At 48.6% G+C, this 19,145-nt stretch overlaps 1 protein-coding gene across 2 annotated transcripts in view; it reads left to right on the top strand.

Moving 5' to 3' along the window:
- Positions 1-13,147: 13,147 nt before the first annotated feature.
- LRP11 (LDL receptor related protein 11) overlaps positions 13,148-19,145 on the top strand; it is a 29,940-nt gene continuing 23,942 nt past the window's right edge. For both annotated transcript variants that reach the window (XM_036024887.1, XM_028509845.2), the window contains exons 1-2: positions 13,148-14,136; positions 18,326-18,483. In XM_036024887.1, the coding sequence (XP_035880780.1) occupies positions 13,506-14,136; positions 18,326-18,483 (789 nt within the window). In that variant the 5' untranslated portion in view covers positions 13,148-13,505. The remainder of the gene's footprint in view (positions 14,137-18,325; positions 18,484-19,145) is intronic.

Below are 19,145 nucleotides of genomic sequence, written 5' to 3'. Positions count from 1 at the left end.
GCTGTAGACAATACATCAGTTAATTAGTTAGCTGGGCCCTCCACTTGGGCCCTGTGACCCACAGAATCTAGGTTGCTAGAGGCATCTCTGTGCTAGGAGAAGTTGCTATGGGGACTTCAAGGCATCCTCCCTGCAGAATCACATCACAGACCCCTGGGGTCAGAAGGAAGGCCATGTCACAGGCAGCAGGGAAATCCACAGAATTCAGAGATGGCCTGGTAGAGATGAGGCCTCCGGCTATGAAACATCACAGTTGCCCATCATGAGCATCACTAGCTAAGGCAGGCCGTGTGCTCATAAGATAGAGGTGACTTTTCTGGCACAGAAAGGAGCAGGGTCACAGGGAACAATGAGATGCAGCAGCAGGTGGCCCCCATCTTCACACCAGAAAGTACCAGCACCACCCTGCGCTCACACCTATGGTTCACCCACTGTCTCCCACACCCCTTCACCCAGGAACCAGTCCACACAGGGAAGGGGAGCACAGGTCCCACAGGTGGGACCCACACCCTCTCCCATTCCCTCCATTAGAAGCCACAGGCAGGACAGGGCAGATTCTGAGTCTTCAACAGACATTAGAGGCTCCCGGGGTGATGATTCCATAGAGGCGTGGTGACCCATACGTGGCACTCCCTATGGACCCTAACTCTGGGCTGAGCAAACTGGGAGGGCGGCCACATCTGGTCCCCTAATTGTTTGCATGTTGCTTGGCTGCTTCTCCACCATAACCAGGGAAGTGCCCAGTGCCTAGAGAGACAGTTACCAAGACATCTGTAAAAACAAAAAATGTACTGTTTATAGAAACACTAAAGCATTATAAAATGCTTTATAGAAGATATTTGCAGCCTGCTGCCCTGACCAATGGCCTTTATATGCTGCTTCCTCCTCTGTGGGTAGAAAATGTGGGTGTGGGGCCAAAGGGGAGGGAGGGAGGGCCCTCCCTGACCACCAGCCCCAGGATCACACTTGGGAAAAATGGGCCCCCTGCCCCTCCTGCTCCAGCATCTGTGGGCCAGGAGCAGGGGCTGTAGCTGCGTGTGTTGTCGGGGGATGGAGACTGGGAGCCACTGGGCAGAGGAACTGATCAGAAGGCATTAGAGACACTGATGTTCTTGGGACCCCGAAGAACTGGGTAACAAAACAGGGTGGGCTGGGGAGGGGAGCAGCACTCCTCAAAGAACATGGTGCTGAATGACCCTAGGCTGCAGGCAGACCCACTTCGTAAGTTCAAGGCTCAGAGCCGTGGCTCATCAGGGGGAAGTGGCTGGTGAAGGGAGAGCCTGGCAGGGGCTGCAGGTGTGGGGACCTGCCGGCAGAGCCCACGGGGGAGTTCAAGGCGGGATGGCAGTGGGGAGGAAGGAGGTCTTTTGGGAAAGTCCTGAGAGCACAGTATCTCGGGGTGCCGCAGTCTGTGGGTCGCGACCCAGAGGAAACGCCACAGTCAGGGGCAGAGGCTCCCAACTCGCCAGGAGAACGACGGGACCCGGGGCAGGAGAGCAGCCTGGGGATGGGACGTGCTTGTGTCGGCGGCCTTTCTTGCTGCGCCCTCCTTCCCGTCTCCCTTTACCTGGCGGACGCGCCCCACCTCAGTAGCCCCTAGTCACCGCTTTCCCGCCTCTCCTCTAGCCTGAACGCAAGCACCTGGCCAGAACGGCGACTCGAGATGAGCCCGCGCAGGGGACGGAGGAGGGGCAGCGTCCCCGCACGCCGCGAGGTTGGGGACTGCCTTGGGCACTTCGTCCCTATCGGCACCCCTAATGCCCCTCCACCCCACTATTCCCTTCCTCGCTTCCCCGGACTCCCTTGCTCCACCACCCCACAAAGGGTTACATCCCAAACTCACCGGCCAGGATCCGACCGCATTGTCCTGCCCGGGCATACCCGGGCAGCACAGCCAGGGCCAGGAGGACAAGACTGAACTTGGACGGGGCGGGCTCCATGGCGAGCAGCGTCCCGAGCGCCACGCTGCTTTGCCGAGAGGCGTCTACACAGAGCGTCTTGGAAAAGTATCCGGAGATTTCCTCTCCCTTCCCGCCCCCGCCCCGCCTTTTCCCCCCGCCCCACCTTTTTCCCGACACCCCCACCCCTCCCGTGGGTTTCGTTTCCGAACAGGGAGGCGACCTGGGTGAAGAAGTACAAACTCAGGCAAGGAGCTGGAGAGAGGGGAAGGAGAGTGGACCGTTGGGTCACGCCTGCTTGAAGCCACAAGGCAACGCTTGCCCTCCACCCCCCCACCCCCACCCTGCCACAACTGCTAGGGCCGTCGGAGGCTTGCTCACAACAGCACGGCAGAGACCGGCCCACCCTCGGAACAAGAGCCACAGGCACACTCTCTCACTCCGTCTCTCACACTCACATGCACGCACACTCCCAACGCACTTTCTCTCCCCATCCACCCGCACAGCCCAGGACAGAGGAAAGACAGGTGCCTCCTTAACTAACCCTACAAGCCCTGTTGACACCCCACACAACCAACCCCCACCCCACACACTCCCAACACAACACCTCCCTCCCCAGCACTCATTCTCCCCACCCCCACCAGCCCACATCTGCAGAAGTAGGAATGAGCGCCCCCCCTGGCACCCAGGTGTGGTCAGAACAGGGGGTGCTCCCGCGGGGTCTCCACCCACAGGCACCAACATCAGACCACAGGCCCCTGCCCTGCTCTCAAGACTTTAGTGCACAAACCCTCCCTCCATCATCCCCAGGGCTCCCCGCCCTTGAACTTTCCAGCCTGCTCTGCGGCAGCTCCCTGAACCTGCAGCCCCATGCACTCCTTTCAGCACTTCCCTCCCCAGGGACAGACTGCTCCTCACCCAGCTCACCCAGCTCACCCAGGGTTATCACACAATTTTTTATAAGATCACATTTTTTTATGGTTCAAGTACATTGGTCTCCATTTGCCTGCCACCACTTTCCCACCTTCAATCCTTCTCTGCACCCCCTCTCCTGTAGGCTTTGTCCACGGGCCCTTTATTCACGTTCCTTGACCACCCTGCTCCCTTCTTTCCCGTTATCCCCTTCCCCTCTCCCCTCTGGTCATTGTCAGGTTGTTCTTTATTTTCATGTCTCTGGTTCTGTTTTGCTGCTTGCTTATTTTCTTGATTAGCTTCCACTTATACATGAGATTATATGGTATTTGTCTTTTAGTGCCTGCTTATTTCACTCAGTATAATGCTCTCCAGCTCCATCCATGCTGTCACCAAGGGTAGGAGCTCCCTCTTTCCCTCTGCTGTGTAGTATTCCATGTACCATAGTAAATGTACCGTAGTTTCTTGATCCACTCATTCACTGATGGGCACTTCCATTGCTTCCAGCACTTGGCTATTGTAAATTGTGCTGCTGTGAACATTGGGGTGCATAGGTTCTTTGGAATTGGTGTTTCAGGTGAAGACACAATTCTGTGGGGTCCCAAGAACACCAGTGCCTCACATACCTTCCCACCTGTGAAGTGCCCCGAACCCCTTCCTGTTCCAAGTGGCACCTCATCTCCTGGCTTGAGGACACACCCAGCAAAAGCCTCTGCACCTGGCCCCGGAAATCTGGACTGGAAGGCACAGGGAGTACATTTCTCCAAAGTATGACCTGGGAAGGCTGGGAAGGAAGGGCCCTCTCTCTCTCCCCTTTGGTCCCAAACCCACACCTTCCACCTGCTGAGGAGGCAGCAGAATATAATGGTCATAGATTTAGGCAGGAGGCTGCAAAGTGTTTGTAGAGAAAGAACAGATAGTAATGTTATTTATGATCATCGCAGGATGATTCTTTCTGTCTCTGTGTGTACCACACACCTCCACATTTACGGTGCCATACCAGCCAGAGACAACATGCAAACAGATGGGGAACCAGATATGGCCACTGCACTATCAACACTTTGCTGACCCACTACTAGGCGTATATAGGGTGTCACAGACATGGGTGACCTGTCCAACCTATGCACTGTTCACTGAAGACCCAGAACAGTTTGCTGCCCTGTGGCCTCTGGGTGGAGTGACTGTCAGAGGGCCCTGAGTCCTGCAGCAACAGGCCACCGCTCTCCTGGTCTCTGCAGACTGAATTCCTGGTCCCAGGGGGCCCTTGAGACACTGCAGGAAGTCACAGTGTAACCTGAGGGCAGTGCATATGCTACATTTTTGGTGTCAAGATCAGGGTCACCTGTCTCTGCATCTTATATGTCCCTGTGACTCTGATCATTTCAAAGCCCAAAGAATCAGGTGACTCATCACAGCTGGGCCTGTCTGACCTAATGACACTGCTGGCGTACAACTCCCAGAGTCCATAGCCAGAGCCGTGTCCCTACCAGGCCCCAGTGCTCCACCAGGAGCCTCTTTCCATGGTGGGCATTTCCCTGCTGCAAGTGACATGGCCTTACCTCTGTGCACTGGGGGACTGTGCTGTGACTCTCCAGCAGGGATGCCATGAAGTCCCCATAGCCCTGTGTCCTACCACAGATACCTCTGTGTCATTGGTCCTCTGGGACTTATGGCTAAGAGAATGCCCAGCCACATCCACCCATTCAGGGACTGGCTATCACCGCTCTCATGCCTCAACATCAGAGCTAAGTCGTTGCAACAGACTCTGGTCTGCAAAGCCTGAGATATTTCACGGATGCCCAGCTATACACAGTCTTCACACCAGGCTGGCAATTAAATGGAGCTAAGAGAGGGATACACCCCTGCTTCCTTAGAGGTTTTAAGGTTGGTACTTCGTTATTTCATTGAGAATAAAATACTTTTTTAACATTCTACTTGGAACAAAGAGGAGAAAATGTAAGGTAACCTTCCCTACTCTAAGACAGGGTTTCTTATAGTAGTAAGAAATTACTTGACATTACACCAGAGGTTTTCAAACTAGATAGGGTTTCTTACAAATAAGGATATCCCTACTGTGTAGCCCTCGTGCCACAAGTAATTCAGGCACAAAAAGATTTTCTGTTCCTGTTACAAATCTGGGGAATGTGAAATGACCACTATGCAGATTGTTGAACCAAATGACATGTCTGTGTGCAGGATCCGGGACAGCTGCCTGTTTATTACTGGGCCCCACCCCCATGCATCACTGTACCAACAGAACCAATGTTGATACTTCCCATCCCTGGGGATGATACCAACTCACACACGAGGCCCAATGTGAATGTCTGGGTGTTTTCTGCTCCCCAGTGCACACACTCACCAGGTCAATAGCCACATGGCCTTTGCTATCAACTTGGAGGGTCCTTATTATTGGATCCTGTCCCATCTTTCTAGTAATGGGTTCCAGGTCTCAGAAGTGGCTCAATTCTGGAAAGTGGGCAAAGGATCAGCCTCTTTCTTAGGAGGATGCTTTTACCTTCTTTTTTATGCTTGTGTTTTGTTTTTCTTTTTATTCTTTAAATCCAGCACACTCTGGGTTGGCTTTCACCCATTTTGCCTCTAGGATTACTGTATTTTATGACCCAAAGGCATATTTTTCTGAGGGTCAGGCCCTTGATCACCATTCCAACCTTTGTGATCTTTTCAATAATGGCAGCGTGTTTGCTGCTGACAGTTGAGCGCCTGTCTCAGGAACACCACCTCCACCGGCCAAGCCGGCCATCAGGAACGGCCACCCCTGAGCTTCTCCAAAATGCTGGGGCCCCTCCCACTGTCAGGGAAGAAGAATTTTTCCTCTACCCTTTTAAGTTCTTCTGGCTGATGTAAAAGTTAAAGTAACATCAGGTGGATTAAATGTGAAAAGCAAATTTTAATTTGGTACATAGAGGATCTCAGAGAAATATGAGATCCTCTGAAGTAGCCAAAGTAGGCAGATTTTATAACCTTTGACAAAGAATCAATAATTTGTCAAGAATTGATGAGACAGACATTTGAGCTTGGAGGAGTAAATTCATAATGAAGTAATAAGGTTTGTCTATATGGCTTCATGGGTCTAAATTCTCTGTGTCTTGCGCTAAGGATGTCTCTCTCCCTCGTGATACAGGGAGTGTGTTTTGTTTTTAGGGAAACAGAAGAGGGTCAGAGTGTCCTTCTTCACCCAGCTGTTCTTAGGTAACTTTAATTCAAAATGACCAATATGCCAAAGGGGCACATTCTCTGGTGGCCTACCTTGAACGTCATGTGGCCAGCTTCCATGTAAGTTTCATAAACAGCCTTCCTATTCCTAGAGCACAGTTGGTAGATACCTTATGCTCATTCTGGATTTGCATACCATACCCATTCTGGCATATGTATTTATTTTATTTTATTTTAATTATATTTTATTGCTTATGTTGTTATAGTTGTCCAGGTTTTCTGCCCATTGCTCGCCTCCACCCCATTCCCCCCACTCCCTCAGGCAATCCCCACACTGTCGTCCATGTTCATGGCTCCTGCATATGTGAGATAAGTTCTTGGGCTACTCTATTCCCTGCATTGTACTTTGCGTCCTATAACGACCAATCTGTACTTAATCCCTTCGCCTTTTTCATCCATCCCCTCAATGCCCCTCCCATTTGGCAACCATAAAAATGTTCTCTGTATCTATGGTTCTGTTTCTTCTGCTTGTTTACTTTATTATTAAAATTTTTTCTCCTTTCCTTTAGCTCATAGGATGGTGAAACAACAGAAATATGTTACAATGCAATGCACATGTTATATTGCAATGTGTTACATTGCATTGTAACATATTTCTGTTACATTGCCCTCATTTCACCCCTTCAGTAACATGGGTAAACCCTTTTTTAAATTATAGTTCATTGATTATGCTATTATAGTTGTCCTGATTTTTCCCCCTTTTTGCCCTCTCCACCCAGCATCCCCCACTCCCTCTGGCAATTACCCCCACCATTGTTCATGTCCATGGGTCATGCATATAAGTTCTTTGGCTATTCCATTTCCCATACTGTGCTTTACATCCACAGGGCTATTATGCAACTACCTATTTGTACTTCTGAATCCCCTCACTTCTTCACCCATTCCCCTACACTTCCCTCTTATCTGGAAACCACCAAATGCTCTCCGTATCCATGGTTCTGTCTTTGTTCTTCTTGTTTGTTTAGTTTTTTAGATTCAGTTGTTGGCACATTTATACTTCCTGTCATCTTATTATTCATAGTTTTGATCTTTTTCTTTTCCTTAAGTAAGTTCCTTTAATATTTCATACAATAATGGTTTTGTGGGCCCTGGCTGGCGTAGCTCAGTGGATTGAGCGTGGGGTGCAAACCAAAGCATCGCAGGTTCCATTCCCAGTCAGGGCACATGCCTGGGTTGCAGGCCACGGCCCCCAGCAACCGCATATTGATGTTTCTCTGTCTCTCTCTTTCTCCCTCCCTTCCCTCCGTAAAATAAATAAATAAAAATCTTTTAAAAATAATGGTTTTGTAATAATGAACTCCTCTAGTGTTTTTCTTGTCTGGGAAGCTCTTTATCTGCCCTTCATTTCTAAATGATAGCTTTGATGAGTAGAGCAATTTTGTCTGTAGGTCCCTACTTTTCATGTCTTTGAATATTTCTTACCAAACCCTTCTTGCCGGCAAAGGTTCTTTTCAGAATTCAGCTGATGGTCTTATGAGAATTCTCCTGAAGATAACTAACTTTATTTTCTCTTTCTGCTTTTAAGATTCTCTCTTTATCTTTACCTTTAGCATATTAATTATGATGTGTCTTTGAGTGGGCCTCTTTGCATACACCTTGTTTAGGATTCTCTGTGCTTCCTGCACTTGTATGTCTATTTCCTTCACCAAATTAGGGAAATTTCCTTTCATTATTTTTTTCAGATAGATTTCTAATTTCTTGCTCTTTCTCTTCTCCTTCTGGCACCCCTATGATGCAAATGTTGGAATGCTTGAAGTTGTCCCACAGGCTGCTTACACAGTCCTCTTTGTTTTGGATTCTCTTTTCTTCTTCTTGTTCTGTGTGGTTCATTTTTGCTTCCTTATGTTCCAGGTCATTGATTTAATTATCAGATTTATCCACTCTACTGTTGTTTCCCTGTAAATTATTCTTTATTTCAAATAGTGTATTCTTTGTTTTTGACTGGTTCTGTTTTATGCTGTTGAGGTCGTCACTAAGTTTTTTGAGCATCCCTAACACCAGTGTTTTGAACTCTGCATCTGACAGATTGCTTATTCTGTTTCATTTAGCTCTTTTTCTGGAGTTTTGATCTGTTCTTTCATTTGGGCCATGTTTTATTGTCTCCCTGTGTGAGAGGTCTCTCCCGGGCACTCCCACTCTGTGGGCTGTGTATAGCCTTCTGTTGTAGTTGAGCCTTGATTGCTATGGGCATGTCCAAGGCCACCCTCCAACTGTGTTCCATCCAGGGTCACACAGCACAGGCTACCAAGTGAACTGCAGATGGCTGCTACTTGTGCTGGGCTTGGAGGTGCCCAGGAGAGGCCAAGCTGTGAACCAAAGCTGATGGTTGCTAGTGCCTGGCCTGGGGCAATTTAGTGAGAGGTACAGGGCTCACTGAAGATAGATGCTGCTTGTTTGAGAGAATTTAGGAAAATCTGAAGCATTCACCAAGGTAAGACATCCACATGAAAAAGCTACTACAAACACCTTAGGTGGGCCCAGCAGCTGGCTGAGGCAGGGCCTCACGGAATAAGAAGGGTGGGGCAAACAGTGCGGCCAGGCTTATGGCACCTGGGATGTGGAGCTTGCCTGCCAGCTCTGTGTCTCTGTTGGGAGAGGGCTCAGGAAATGAACAGTGGCCTTTGCCAGCACTTCTGTTTGGGAGAAAGCTGCCTCCCTGGTGCCGGACAATTCAGTTCCGCCTCATAGGTCTCCGATGCCTTTCACTCTGCTGCCTCTACGTTGGAGCTCACAGGGAGTGAGTCTGAGTAAATCTGTGTGTGTGGGCCCTTTAAGAGGACCTTCCAGGGATCTGGCAGTTTCTGTCTTCCACAGCCTCAGTGCCCAATGGGGATAACACAGATTTATTGTTTACAGTTCTCTAGGTGGACTGGACATTTTTTAAAAAAGATTTTATTTATTTATTTTTAGAGAGGGAAGGGAGGGAGATAGAGAGAGAGAGAAACATCAATATGTGGTTGCTGGGGGTTATGGCCTGCAACCCAGGCATGTACCCTGGCTGGGAATCGAACCTGGGACACTTTGGTTCCCAGCCTGGGCTCAATCCACTGAGCTACGCCAGCCAGGGCTACATTTTTAAGGTTTTTCATACACACTGCCAAAATATCTTGTGGGACCAGTTTTCACTGTTGCCAGTTAAAGAACCTCCACCTGCTGCTAAGCTGAGGGCTCACATTTTATAATATTTGGTCAATTTTGAAGTTTTTGAAATTGTTGAGGTAAAAAATGCACTCATTTCACTAGCAATTCTATCTCCAGGATTTTTTTTTGCAAATATACTCACAAAAGTTTAGAAAAATGTGTGCATAGATGGTTATCGCAGGGTTGTTTGCAAAGCAGTAGCTGGAAACACTTTAAATGTACAGAGATAGAGGCTGGCTGAGTAAATTTCGGTATAATTGCCCTGTGGGGGCTTTGCATTTGTGTGTCTCCCAGGTTCACCAGTAAGTAACAGGGGGAAAGGGCAGCGGAACATGTACCGTGTTCTCTTCCATATTAAAAGTATACATGTGATCCTTGCTTTTACTGAGTGAAACTGCATTTCCATAACCTATGTGTGTTTGTTTTCCCATTCACTGACGGAAAATGCATCTGAACAGGAATGGTTTGCAAGTGCCCCTACTTTAAGAAACCATCGGGCAGTGCCCATGCAGACGGAGACTGCAAAGGAAACCGTGAAGGGAGGTCTGGCCAAGATAGGCCAATGCAGTAAGGAGAGGGCACAGGCTTGGGGGAAAGGGACTGAACCCTGGTGCACCCTCAGAGCCACGGTGAACCTAAGAGTGAGAACAGGGCACAGCGTGCAGAGGAGATTGCAGCCCCTACATGTGCAGGGACACGCGTGACTGTGGGAGACTGTGGAGCTCTCAGAGGCAGGGTGACGCCCCTGTGTGTGCACTGCAGGTCCCCCCACCCTGCAGGCCGAGCTGTCCTGCCAGTGTGAAGTAGGACAATGCACTGGTGGGCCCTTGAAGTTTAACATCAGTGAACAGACCACCCTCGTCTTTGAACTAATGAGCAGGAACTAGACAGTTGTTAATCCTGGAGACAGAGAGGTCAGGGAGGACTGGGAGAACAATAGACAGGTGGAGAATTTCAGGAAGATCTCAACGGGAGATTGCAATCACTGGCTTGGGGACTTCTTAGACCACTGGGAGAAAGTGCTGGAGCCCCCAGGTGAGTGAGCAGGATGTGGAGAATGTGGTAGCTCTCATTAAGGGTCTAATGCCTTCCTTGTGTCTGTGCCAGTGTGTGTGTGTGTGTGTGTGTGTGTGTATTGGAAAATTTGACGGATGGATGGACTGGTTGATTCCGTGGTGGATTTCCTGTGTGGAGAGCCAGGGCCTACCATGGGCTTTCCCACCGGCTTCCGGAATCCCATCCCACCGACCTGAGCACAGGAGTTCCCACCTGCACTGGGCAGTGATTCAGTCATCAGGCACCACTAGATGGCCCTCAGATCTCTCTGCATTATAATGCTTCCAGGCCTTCTCTTCTTCCCGTGTCCTAGTTGTCCTATAACCAGGTCAAAGGTCACCTCTTACGAAGCCTCCACCTCTTTCCTCAGACAGAATTAAGCACCCCCAATTCTGTCATCCTCAAAAAGGTCTACGCATAGCAAACTGTATTATAAACAGATGGACATTTACTGTCTCGCCCAGTGGAATGTGAGACCCTTGTGGAGAGGGCACAACCCCTCTCCATCTTTTTACCCCTGGACGTAACAGGGTGGCTGTCACATGATGAGTCAGTAAATGTGGGGGTGTCATGGGAAAACAGGTGCTGTTAGGTGCTTTATGCTTGATAGGATGTTTGCTTTTTTGTTTTAGTGCCACCATTACCGTCCTCAGCATTGCCTCCAACTACACAGAAAAATACTTCATCGATTATCGGTGGCGTCTTGGGCTCCATTCTTTCCGGAGTCATCCTCTCCCTGGGTGTTTGGATGGAACAAACCCATCCTGGGTGGAAATCAGGCAGGATGGAAGGTAAGCAGCAGGCTGGCCTCCGGCTCTTGGGCAGGACTTAGTCTGGGAAGGGCTTGGGTGAGGTGAGCCACGGTCTCCCCAAAGCCTTCTCCCCTGTCCATCTCTATGTAGAAATGATGCACTTCATTAGTGCTGAGCCCCCACACTCCACAGTAGCCATTTGAAATCGTGTACAGGAAAGTGTTTGGCACACTTTGAAGTCACACACAATTGTTGGTTAGCATTATCTCATATTAGCATGCATGTTTATTTTTAATATTCATAATTATTTTAATAACTAGCATTTAAAAGGTTTGATGATACCTTCAGGGAGCACCTTTATAACCTGTGAAAGTTTCTCCTCATTACAAGCCTACTGAAGCTCTCTGAGGCCTAAGGCAAAAAGAAATCTTTACCCAGCTCCGAGGACATCTTACAGCAACTGCAGTTGTGTGGGGTGAATACCTCACAGGTGGAAGAGCCTGCAGCCCGTGGTGGTTCACTCCAGACAGAGCCCGGGCTAAGAGGCCACATTTTTCTGCTTTAAATTCAGTAGGAGATGGACCCCAAAAGGCTTTAAAATGTCTCCTTTTCACGGGATGACAAAAATATTGAGCTAATTGTTTTCCCTTTTTTTTAAATTTTTACCTTCCAGTTCTACCTCCTACTCTGTTCTGGGTATGAAAGCTATAATTTTTCAAATGTCCATCCCGAAAATAAAACATTATAGTAGAGACTGCATTTTTCTATACAGTTATTTATTTTTGCCCCCTAAAAATATAGACATTTAACACTGTAAAATTCATAATATTCAAGCATGCAATCAAAAAATATTCAGACATGCAAAAAAGCAGCAAAATGTGATGCAAAAGCAGGAATAAAATGAGTCAACAGACACTGACTCAGAAACAAACAAGATGCAGAAGGCGCTCACAGGCAGCGAGAACACCCCAGCACAGCCTCCCTGGGGTTGGACATTTTCATGTGCCTTATTACTGTGTGTTAAAACACGCCTCCTTTTGATCCCACATGATCTAACTGAAGGCCCTTCCACAGGCTGTAGAGATAACTCATCAGGTCCCCATATTTGACTGTGTTCATATTTCGACTTGTGTGTGTAGAAACCTGAGTAAATGTGCCTACTGATTTTTATACTTTTCAACAGCACCGTGTTGCCCAAGTACAACGTCTCAGGGACCTAGTGTGGAAACCATGGGGGACGTTGGAGGTGAAGAACTGAATATGGTGTCTGGTGGTTCCCCAGCTGAGCTAGGCGATGTGTCTGGAGCAGACCCTGAAGGCACAAGGATGTGTGGAGAGCCCCTGCTCCCCAAGACCTCATGCCCCCTTGAACTGATATCCTGAGCAGGTCTGGCTGGTTAATGAAATAAAGAAGGTTGGGTTTATCGACTGTGCCAGGCAGTGGTTGACTAGATACTACAGCATAGTATTGTGAAGGCATTAAGATTTCCAGAACTTTCTATCATCCTGTCTCCTTTCTGCATAGATACAATGTTTATTTCCTCCCAAACCCTGTTTCCTCATTTTAGATCCTAGAACACTGATACTGCAAAATGAACTTGAGTGATCCCTTTGTGGCACCTGTTGTTTTCCACAGGAAGTTGTAGTGAGAGTCAGCACGCATCCTGGTTAGTGGAATAAATGAAAGCCCACGGAGGTCTTACTGAGGGTGCTCCAGGCACCCGCCAGTGTCTGGGACTTGCTGCCTGACACTCATTCTGCTCACTTCTGTGCTTAAGTTCCCCACACTGTGTGTGACCAGCGTGTGACTCTACTGCTTTATTGGAGGGGTCTCCTCTAATAAGGCCGCCAGTGTGGAAAGAGACAAACGTGTGTGACCGTCTTTCCGGACGCTCCCTAGCTCAGGACGACAGCACTCAGTTTAGCACTCCCTGAAGCTCACTTGCCAGCATCACTTGCTTTGGGTGTGCTGGAGACTGGGAACAAGCCAGGTAGTGGCGAGCAAGGGAAGGGGCGGAGCTGTGGGCGGGGAATGAGTCCCAGGCGAGCGCGGTGAGAGGGGGAATGGGGCGGGGGAACGTGGCAGGGGACGTGACGCGAGGAGGGGGCGTGGCGTTCCGTGACGTGAAGTGACGTAACGTGACGTGCGGGGGGTGGGCGGGGCTGCACACGGCCGCTGTTCACTCTTCTGGTGCTGATCCGCGCACAGGCCTCTCGTGGCGAAGCAGCGCACTGGGGTCCCGGAAGAGAGGCGTGGGGCGCGGGGAAATCTCCGGAAAAGATGGGGAGCGCTGCCACGTCGCGCCCGCTATGACTCCTGTGGCTGAGGTTCCTGCCGTCGACCGCGCGTCCGCGGCCTTGGGGGCGCAGCCGGGCTCCCTGGAGGCCGCGCTTTGAGGCTCCAGGGCCTCCTCCCGCCGCTGCCGCTCCGGAGAAACACTGGGCCCGCGGTTGCCTGCCGGCCTCGCGCTCTACCGCCCACGTCGGCTCACGTCCTCCGCCGCTGGCCGCCATGGCCTTCTCCGCCCCAGAGAGAGCGGGCTCTGAGCTCAGGCAGTCGCCGAGGCACCCCGCGCTGCGCGGGCTGCTGCTGCTCTGCCTGTGGCTGCCGAGTGGTCGCGCGGCCGGGCCGCCCCCAGCTCCGCTGTCCGAGCTGCACGCGCAGCTCTCCGGGGTGCAGCAGCTCCTGGAGGACTTCCGCCGGCAGCTGCAGCAGGAGCGGCCGCAGGAGGAGCTGGAGCTGGAGCTGCGCGCTGCTAGCCGCCCACAGCAGAGCTGTCCTGGGCCGGGCGGCAGAAGCTACAGCGTCTTGTCGGACGCCATCATTCGCATCAAGGACTCGGTCGCGGCTGGCGCCAGCTTTCTGAGGGCGCCCTCGGCAGTGCGGGACTGGCAGCAGTGCTTGGCGGCTTGCTGCTCTGAGCCGCGCTGCTCCGTGGCGGTGGTGGAGTTGCCTCAGCGGCCAGGGTCCCCGGCCCCCGCGCTCGGATGTTACCTCTTCAACTGCACTGCGAGGGGCCGCAGCGTCTGCAAGTTCGCGCTGCACCGGGGCTACAGTAGCTACAGCCTCAGCCGCGCCCTGGAAGGGCAGCAAGACCTGGAAGCTGGCGTCCAGGCCACCGCCCAGGCCTCGCCTCGACTGGGTAAGCAGGCCACTTGGGCCCTGTTGTCTTTGCACCAGTTGGGTGGCTGCCTCTGGAAGATTCGCCTGGCCATGAGCACTGGGCCCTCCACAGCCAAGTCAGAAATGAAACATCCTTGTTCCAAATGATCTTAGTTGCGGGCCTCCAGAGGAATATCTTTGATTTCTCAGTTCTAGGGATGGTTTCTGAAAAACCCCTGTAGGTTGGACAGAAGCAGGCACGGTGGGCTGATTTTGCAGTTTTTCTACGCTTGGTGATTGAGGCTGTTGTGAGAGGATTCACAGAAATTCACTTTAAAGGAGAAAATCCCAGGGAGAGAAAATCATACAGACCCCCTCCCCAAAATAAACCCCGTTTATTTCAATTTCAGGTTTTAATAGGGTATGGTTAGGTCAAGTAACTGCAAAAGCAAAATCTAGTTACATCCCTGATTACTCATAACACACCGTTACTGAGTTTGGCTCTCCCGACTCACGGTTCCACCTGTAGTTGCTCTCACCAGATAAAAACGGGGCAGAGCACCTGTCGGGTGTTTCTGAAGTGGGTCCGTCTGATTTCCATGCACTAGCGTTCCCTTTCATAGCGTGAAAAGAAGGGACTTGATTTTAGTTGAAAATAAGAAAGTTTAGCGCACATCCCCTTTTTAAAAAGAGCTAAAATCACCCTTTTCAAGTGATAGTTTTACTTGCTGCAGATGTTCAGAAGGAGAGAATCAAGACACATAAAAAGAGGCACAGGATGTGGTAGCCGGAGAGTAAGGTCACAGAGGGACTACAGCTTTGATTGAGGTCAGCTCAGTGTTTGATCACACTCTCTGTGTTTGATTCAAGATGAGGTGAGCAGACTCAGTAGGTCTGGAAATCTGGAGTCTCCCTGCCCTGCAGGGCCAATGAGAAGGGTCTAGAATGTGTGTGCACAATGCCTACCCACCTCCACAGAGGAGGAGGCTCAGAACCCTTGTCACGGGGGCAGACGTGGCAGGTCTCATCCTAGAGGCAGAAACTGGGAAGGACCCCAATTTGCCCCTGAAGTGGGGGCAGGAGGCACTCTTACCTGGACCCCCACCAGCATCCCTGAACCAGGCCCATGGACGGTGCACATGGATCCTTCCTCTCTGTGCAAAGGCAGACTCAAAAGGCCCAACAGCAGACAACCAGAATCCCTTTTCCTTATTCTCTATGCAGGTTTGTACAAAACCGACGTTATCACCAGCTCCTGAGGAGAAAGAGTAGAACAGTACTCACTATAGATGATGATAATCACATTGAGGTTATGGATCCTCTTTTTTCTAACGTGTTACAATTTTTAAAAAATACAGTTTAAAAAATGATGGGATTTCACCTGTGCTACCCAAGCCTCTCTTTCAGTCTGGCTCCACTGTTGTGAGTTGACTTCGGGAGGCCCTGCTAAGGTGTCAGCCTCCACTGTGTCCCCTGTGCCCACACAGCCCAGATCCAGACGGCAGAACCCCTTCCTGGTCAGGAAGGCTGTGTCTACAGCAGCGTGCTGTGAGTCAGATTAGTCAACGGTATCATTATTCTCTGTGTAAAATGCCAGTTGATCTGCCCCACCAAAATTGCTGTGGCTTTTCTCTGTAGATCTTACCAAGTATGTTTAGTTTAGAAAAGAAATCAGTAATATTACTGTAGTACTTAACACTGGTTTATTACATTTTTATGATGCAAATTCAAAATTATCTTGTGCTTCAAAGGCAAGTCAAATATTTTTAAGTGTAGCATACTCCTTTCCTTTTCTTATCATCATTTTTAAAAAATTTTTAAGGCCTGTTACTGAGTAGATAAGGTCTGGCTTATTTTAAAATACATTGTGCAACGTAATTTGTCTGGACTTGAACTGAGGGGGAAATGTCTCTCTGTTATTTCAAATATAACAGTGATCAATTTACAGGAGATGAGGGTTTCACTGTGCTCTTAAATTCTATCTTAAAGCTCACCTAAAGAAAAATAAATCATTAAAAAATGATTTTTTTTCCAGCAAGGCAAGATTAATTAATTTTAAAATATGTGGGCTATTTCAACACTTACCTGCTTCCCCTATCTGGAATCTTTGGGGTTAAATCTTTGAGGTTTTAGGTGTGTGTGTAGACATATATACATTATTACATCCATTGGTATTTATAGCATATAGTTAGTTATATTTTAGCTTCTGTACTTACAAATAGTATTTTAAGATACATTTCAATGCAAATAGCCAGTAGTCCTTATATATTACTCCAGAATTATAGGATGCATTCCCAAATTAAAAAGTGATAAATCATTGCGTGGAAAGCCAGAACCCAAGGAGCGTTCTCTGTTAATCTCTATAAAAGGGCCCATTAGTAACGCAGTTGTTACGTCTCTCTTTACCTGGGAGCAGCAGAATAAAGACATCAGGCCTGGATCTTTGCTCAGAGGTGGAAAAAGACAGAACAAGTTTCTTCTTAAGCAGTGGCTTATTGAAATCTGAGTTCCAAGTCCTCACTGTGTTAAAGGACTCTAAAAACGGGACTCAGTGTGTTCTCAGTGGACATTCAGGTGCACTTGTTCTTTGTAACATGCTCATTAAAAAAGGCATCTCCCTTTGAGGCTGGCAGCAGCCTTCTCATTCAGACAAGTCACAGCTCAAAGAGCTGCAGCTGGCTCACATACAGGCCCTGTTTCTGGGCCTTGAGGGAATCACTAGTTGAGAAGATAGGGCTGGATGGGAAGGTCTCTAAACATCTGGAAGGGAATGGTGACTTTTAGGTTAGCATTCTAGACGCATGGTTCTAGCTGCAACCTGTCCAGAACAACTACCTGTTGTTGCCTCTTGGGAAGCTGCTAGGATTTCCCCTAACCTCACTTGTCAGGCACTGGGACATCTGGGACCCACAGAAGTTTGCTTAGGAGACAGCTTTGGTGGCAGAGGAAGAAAGGCAGTGCCTTACAACATCGTTCAGACTGAGTCAAGGAGGAACTAGCCCAGGCCAGCATTTGGACCAGAGCTTTGGCACTGGAGGACGGAAGAAATACTAGATACCAAAAAGGGTGTGTCCCATCCTGTAGAGTTTGTGTTTCAAGTGATACTACTGAATCTCTTTAAAATACATCTGCATTTGTGTATACTTACTAATAAGAACCCTAAATCAATTAAAATAGTCACAACTCTGCTCTTAGAAATGCAGCTTCTCCCATCAGTCATCACTGAACCAGCTGTCAGTTAATTATTAATATTTAAGTGAACATGGCCCTGCCTGGTGTGGCTCAGTGGATTGAGCACCGCCCTGGGAACTGAAAGGTTGCTGGTTCAATTCCCAGTCTGAGCACATGCCTGGGTTGTGGGCCCGGTCCCCAGTTGGGGGTGTGTGAGGGGCAACGAATCCATGTTTCTCTCGTTCATTGATGTTTCTTTCTTTCTTTCTCCCTCCCTTCCCCTTTCTCTGAAAATAAACAAAATCTTTAAAAAAACATTTAAGTGAATATAAGTAGCCTTAAACTATTTAGTTCCATTCTAGGACACAGGTAAATGTTATACATACTTGTTTTGCTTTTGTGGGACAACTCAAAACTCAGTGTGCTGGCTTCTGTTATAAAAATTAGTTTATTAGAAGCTGTGAACTTCTGCTTTCCTAGCTGAAAAACTAGACACCAGAAAAGTTCACGTGGGCTTTATTTTGCGTGGGTCCAAGAACTTGTTTTAATTTCCCACTGTGATTTATTTCCCATCCATTGAACACTTTATATCATGCCTGTTTTAAAAACTTGAAGTCAAGGAAAATCTGTATCAGAGGTGGACTTAATTTTGTTTAAAGTTTGTTTGAAGAATTTTTGTTATAAATTCATTTAACAGAACTTGGAACATAAGTGGTTTAAAAACGAAGTGAAAATTTCCCTCTGTAGAGTGAAACTCCTTTGGATGTATGCATTGGAGGGCCTGGTTCCCTGCCGTGCACCCACAAGCCTGTCCTTGCTCTTGCTCATACCTGACACCCCACACTTCTTCTCCTGCGTGTATTACAGCTCAATTCCGTATTCATACTGTTGTTTATTATGTAAAGAAAATACAACAAAAATCAACAGGAAAATAATGTCCAGTTGCTAGATATTTTCTCAGTGGTTCTTTGCTGGACCACCTCTATCCTAGCAAACAAGATACCTCTCCATTAGGAAAAGTAGGGAATCATCTCTCTGTGAACTACTTTCTTTCACAGAAAAGGATGAGCCTCCCCTCAGCAAGGCCGGGCAGGACGTGGTTCTGCGTCTGCCCACAGACGAGGTGACTTTGGATGGCCGTGAGAGCACAGATGACCATGCCATCGTCCGGTACGAGTGGGCACTGCTGCAGGGTGACCCCTCGGTGGACATGAAGGTAATTATTGTCCTTCCTCATTGTCACGAAAGCTGATGTTTGCAGTGAAGTGGTCTTTGGTAATGTCTTCCCACTTAGGTTTCCAAAAGGCCTGTCAGCCAGCAGAGAAGGTATAAAGTGGAGAGAGTACAAAAGTGATTGTCCACAAACGGTTTAGTTTATGAATTTACTTTTCTACCCATTAAACAGTGGTCCTTGTCATTTGTTTTGAAGCTTACTTTGTTCTTGCTGCTTTTTTTGTTGATTTCTCCAGAATACACAAAAGCTTTGGGGAAAAAGACTCATACTTTATTTTAATAACTCAGATTACTGTTTAAATTTTTGATTTCTTGTTTTCTTTGTTTAAGATCCAAGTAGAAAATTTGAAAACACAAAGCAGCATAAAGAGGAAAATCACATTCTAATGAACTCATTCTTCACACGATCCAGAAAGCAGTCATCTTACCTAGCAGTCAGGCCTGCTTGAGATCACTGAGTGACTAAGTGAGCGTGTTCCACTCTGATCTTCATCAGGCTCCTCTGGGCCAGGCTGCAGTTGCTGCAGGTAGGAATGAGCCCCTGTTGGCAGCTTCAGAGACACCCAGAGTCTTGACTCCTAAGGCTTGTTAATCTCGTCTGGACAGCTTCTGGTTAGCAGTATTTCCTGGCTTGGGCAGATAAAC

Source organism: Phyllostomus discolor, chromosome 4, assembly GCF_004126475.2.
Source record: "Phyllostomus discolor isolate MPI-MPIP mPhyDis1 chromosome 4, mPhyDis1.pri.v3, whole genome shotgun sequence".
Lineage (NCBI taxonomy): Eukaryota > Metazoa > Chordata > Mammalia > Chiroptera > Phyllostomidae > Phyllostomus > Phyllostomus discolor.
Note: the sequence above shows the minus strand (reverse complement) of the source record. Positions and strands in the feature narration are given on the sequence as shown.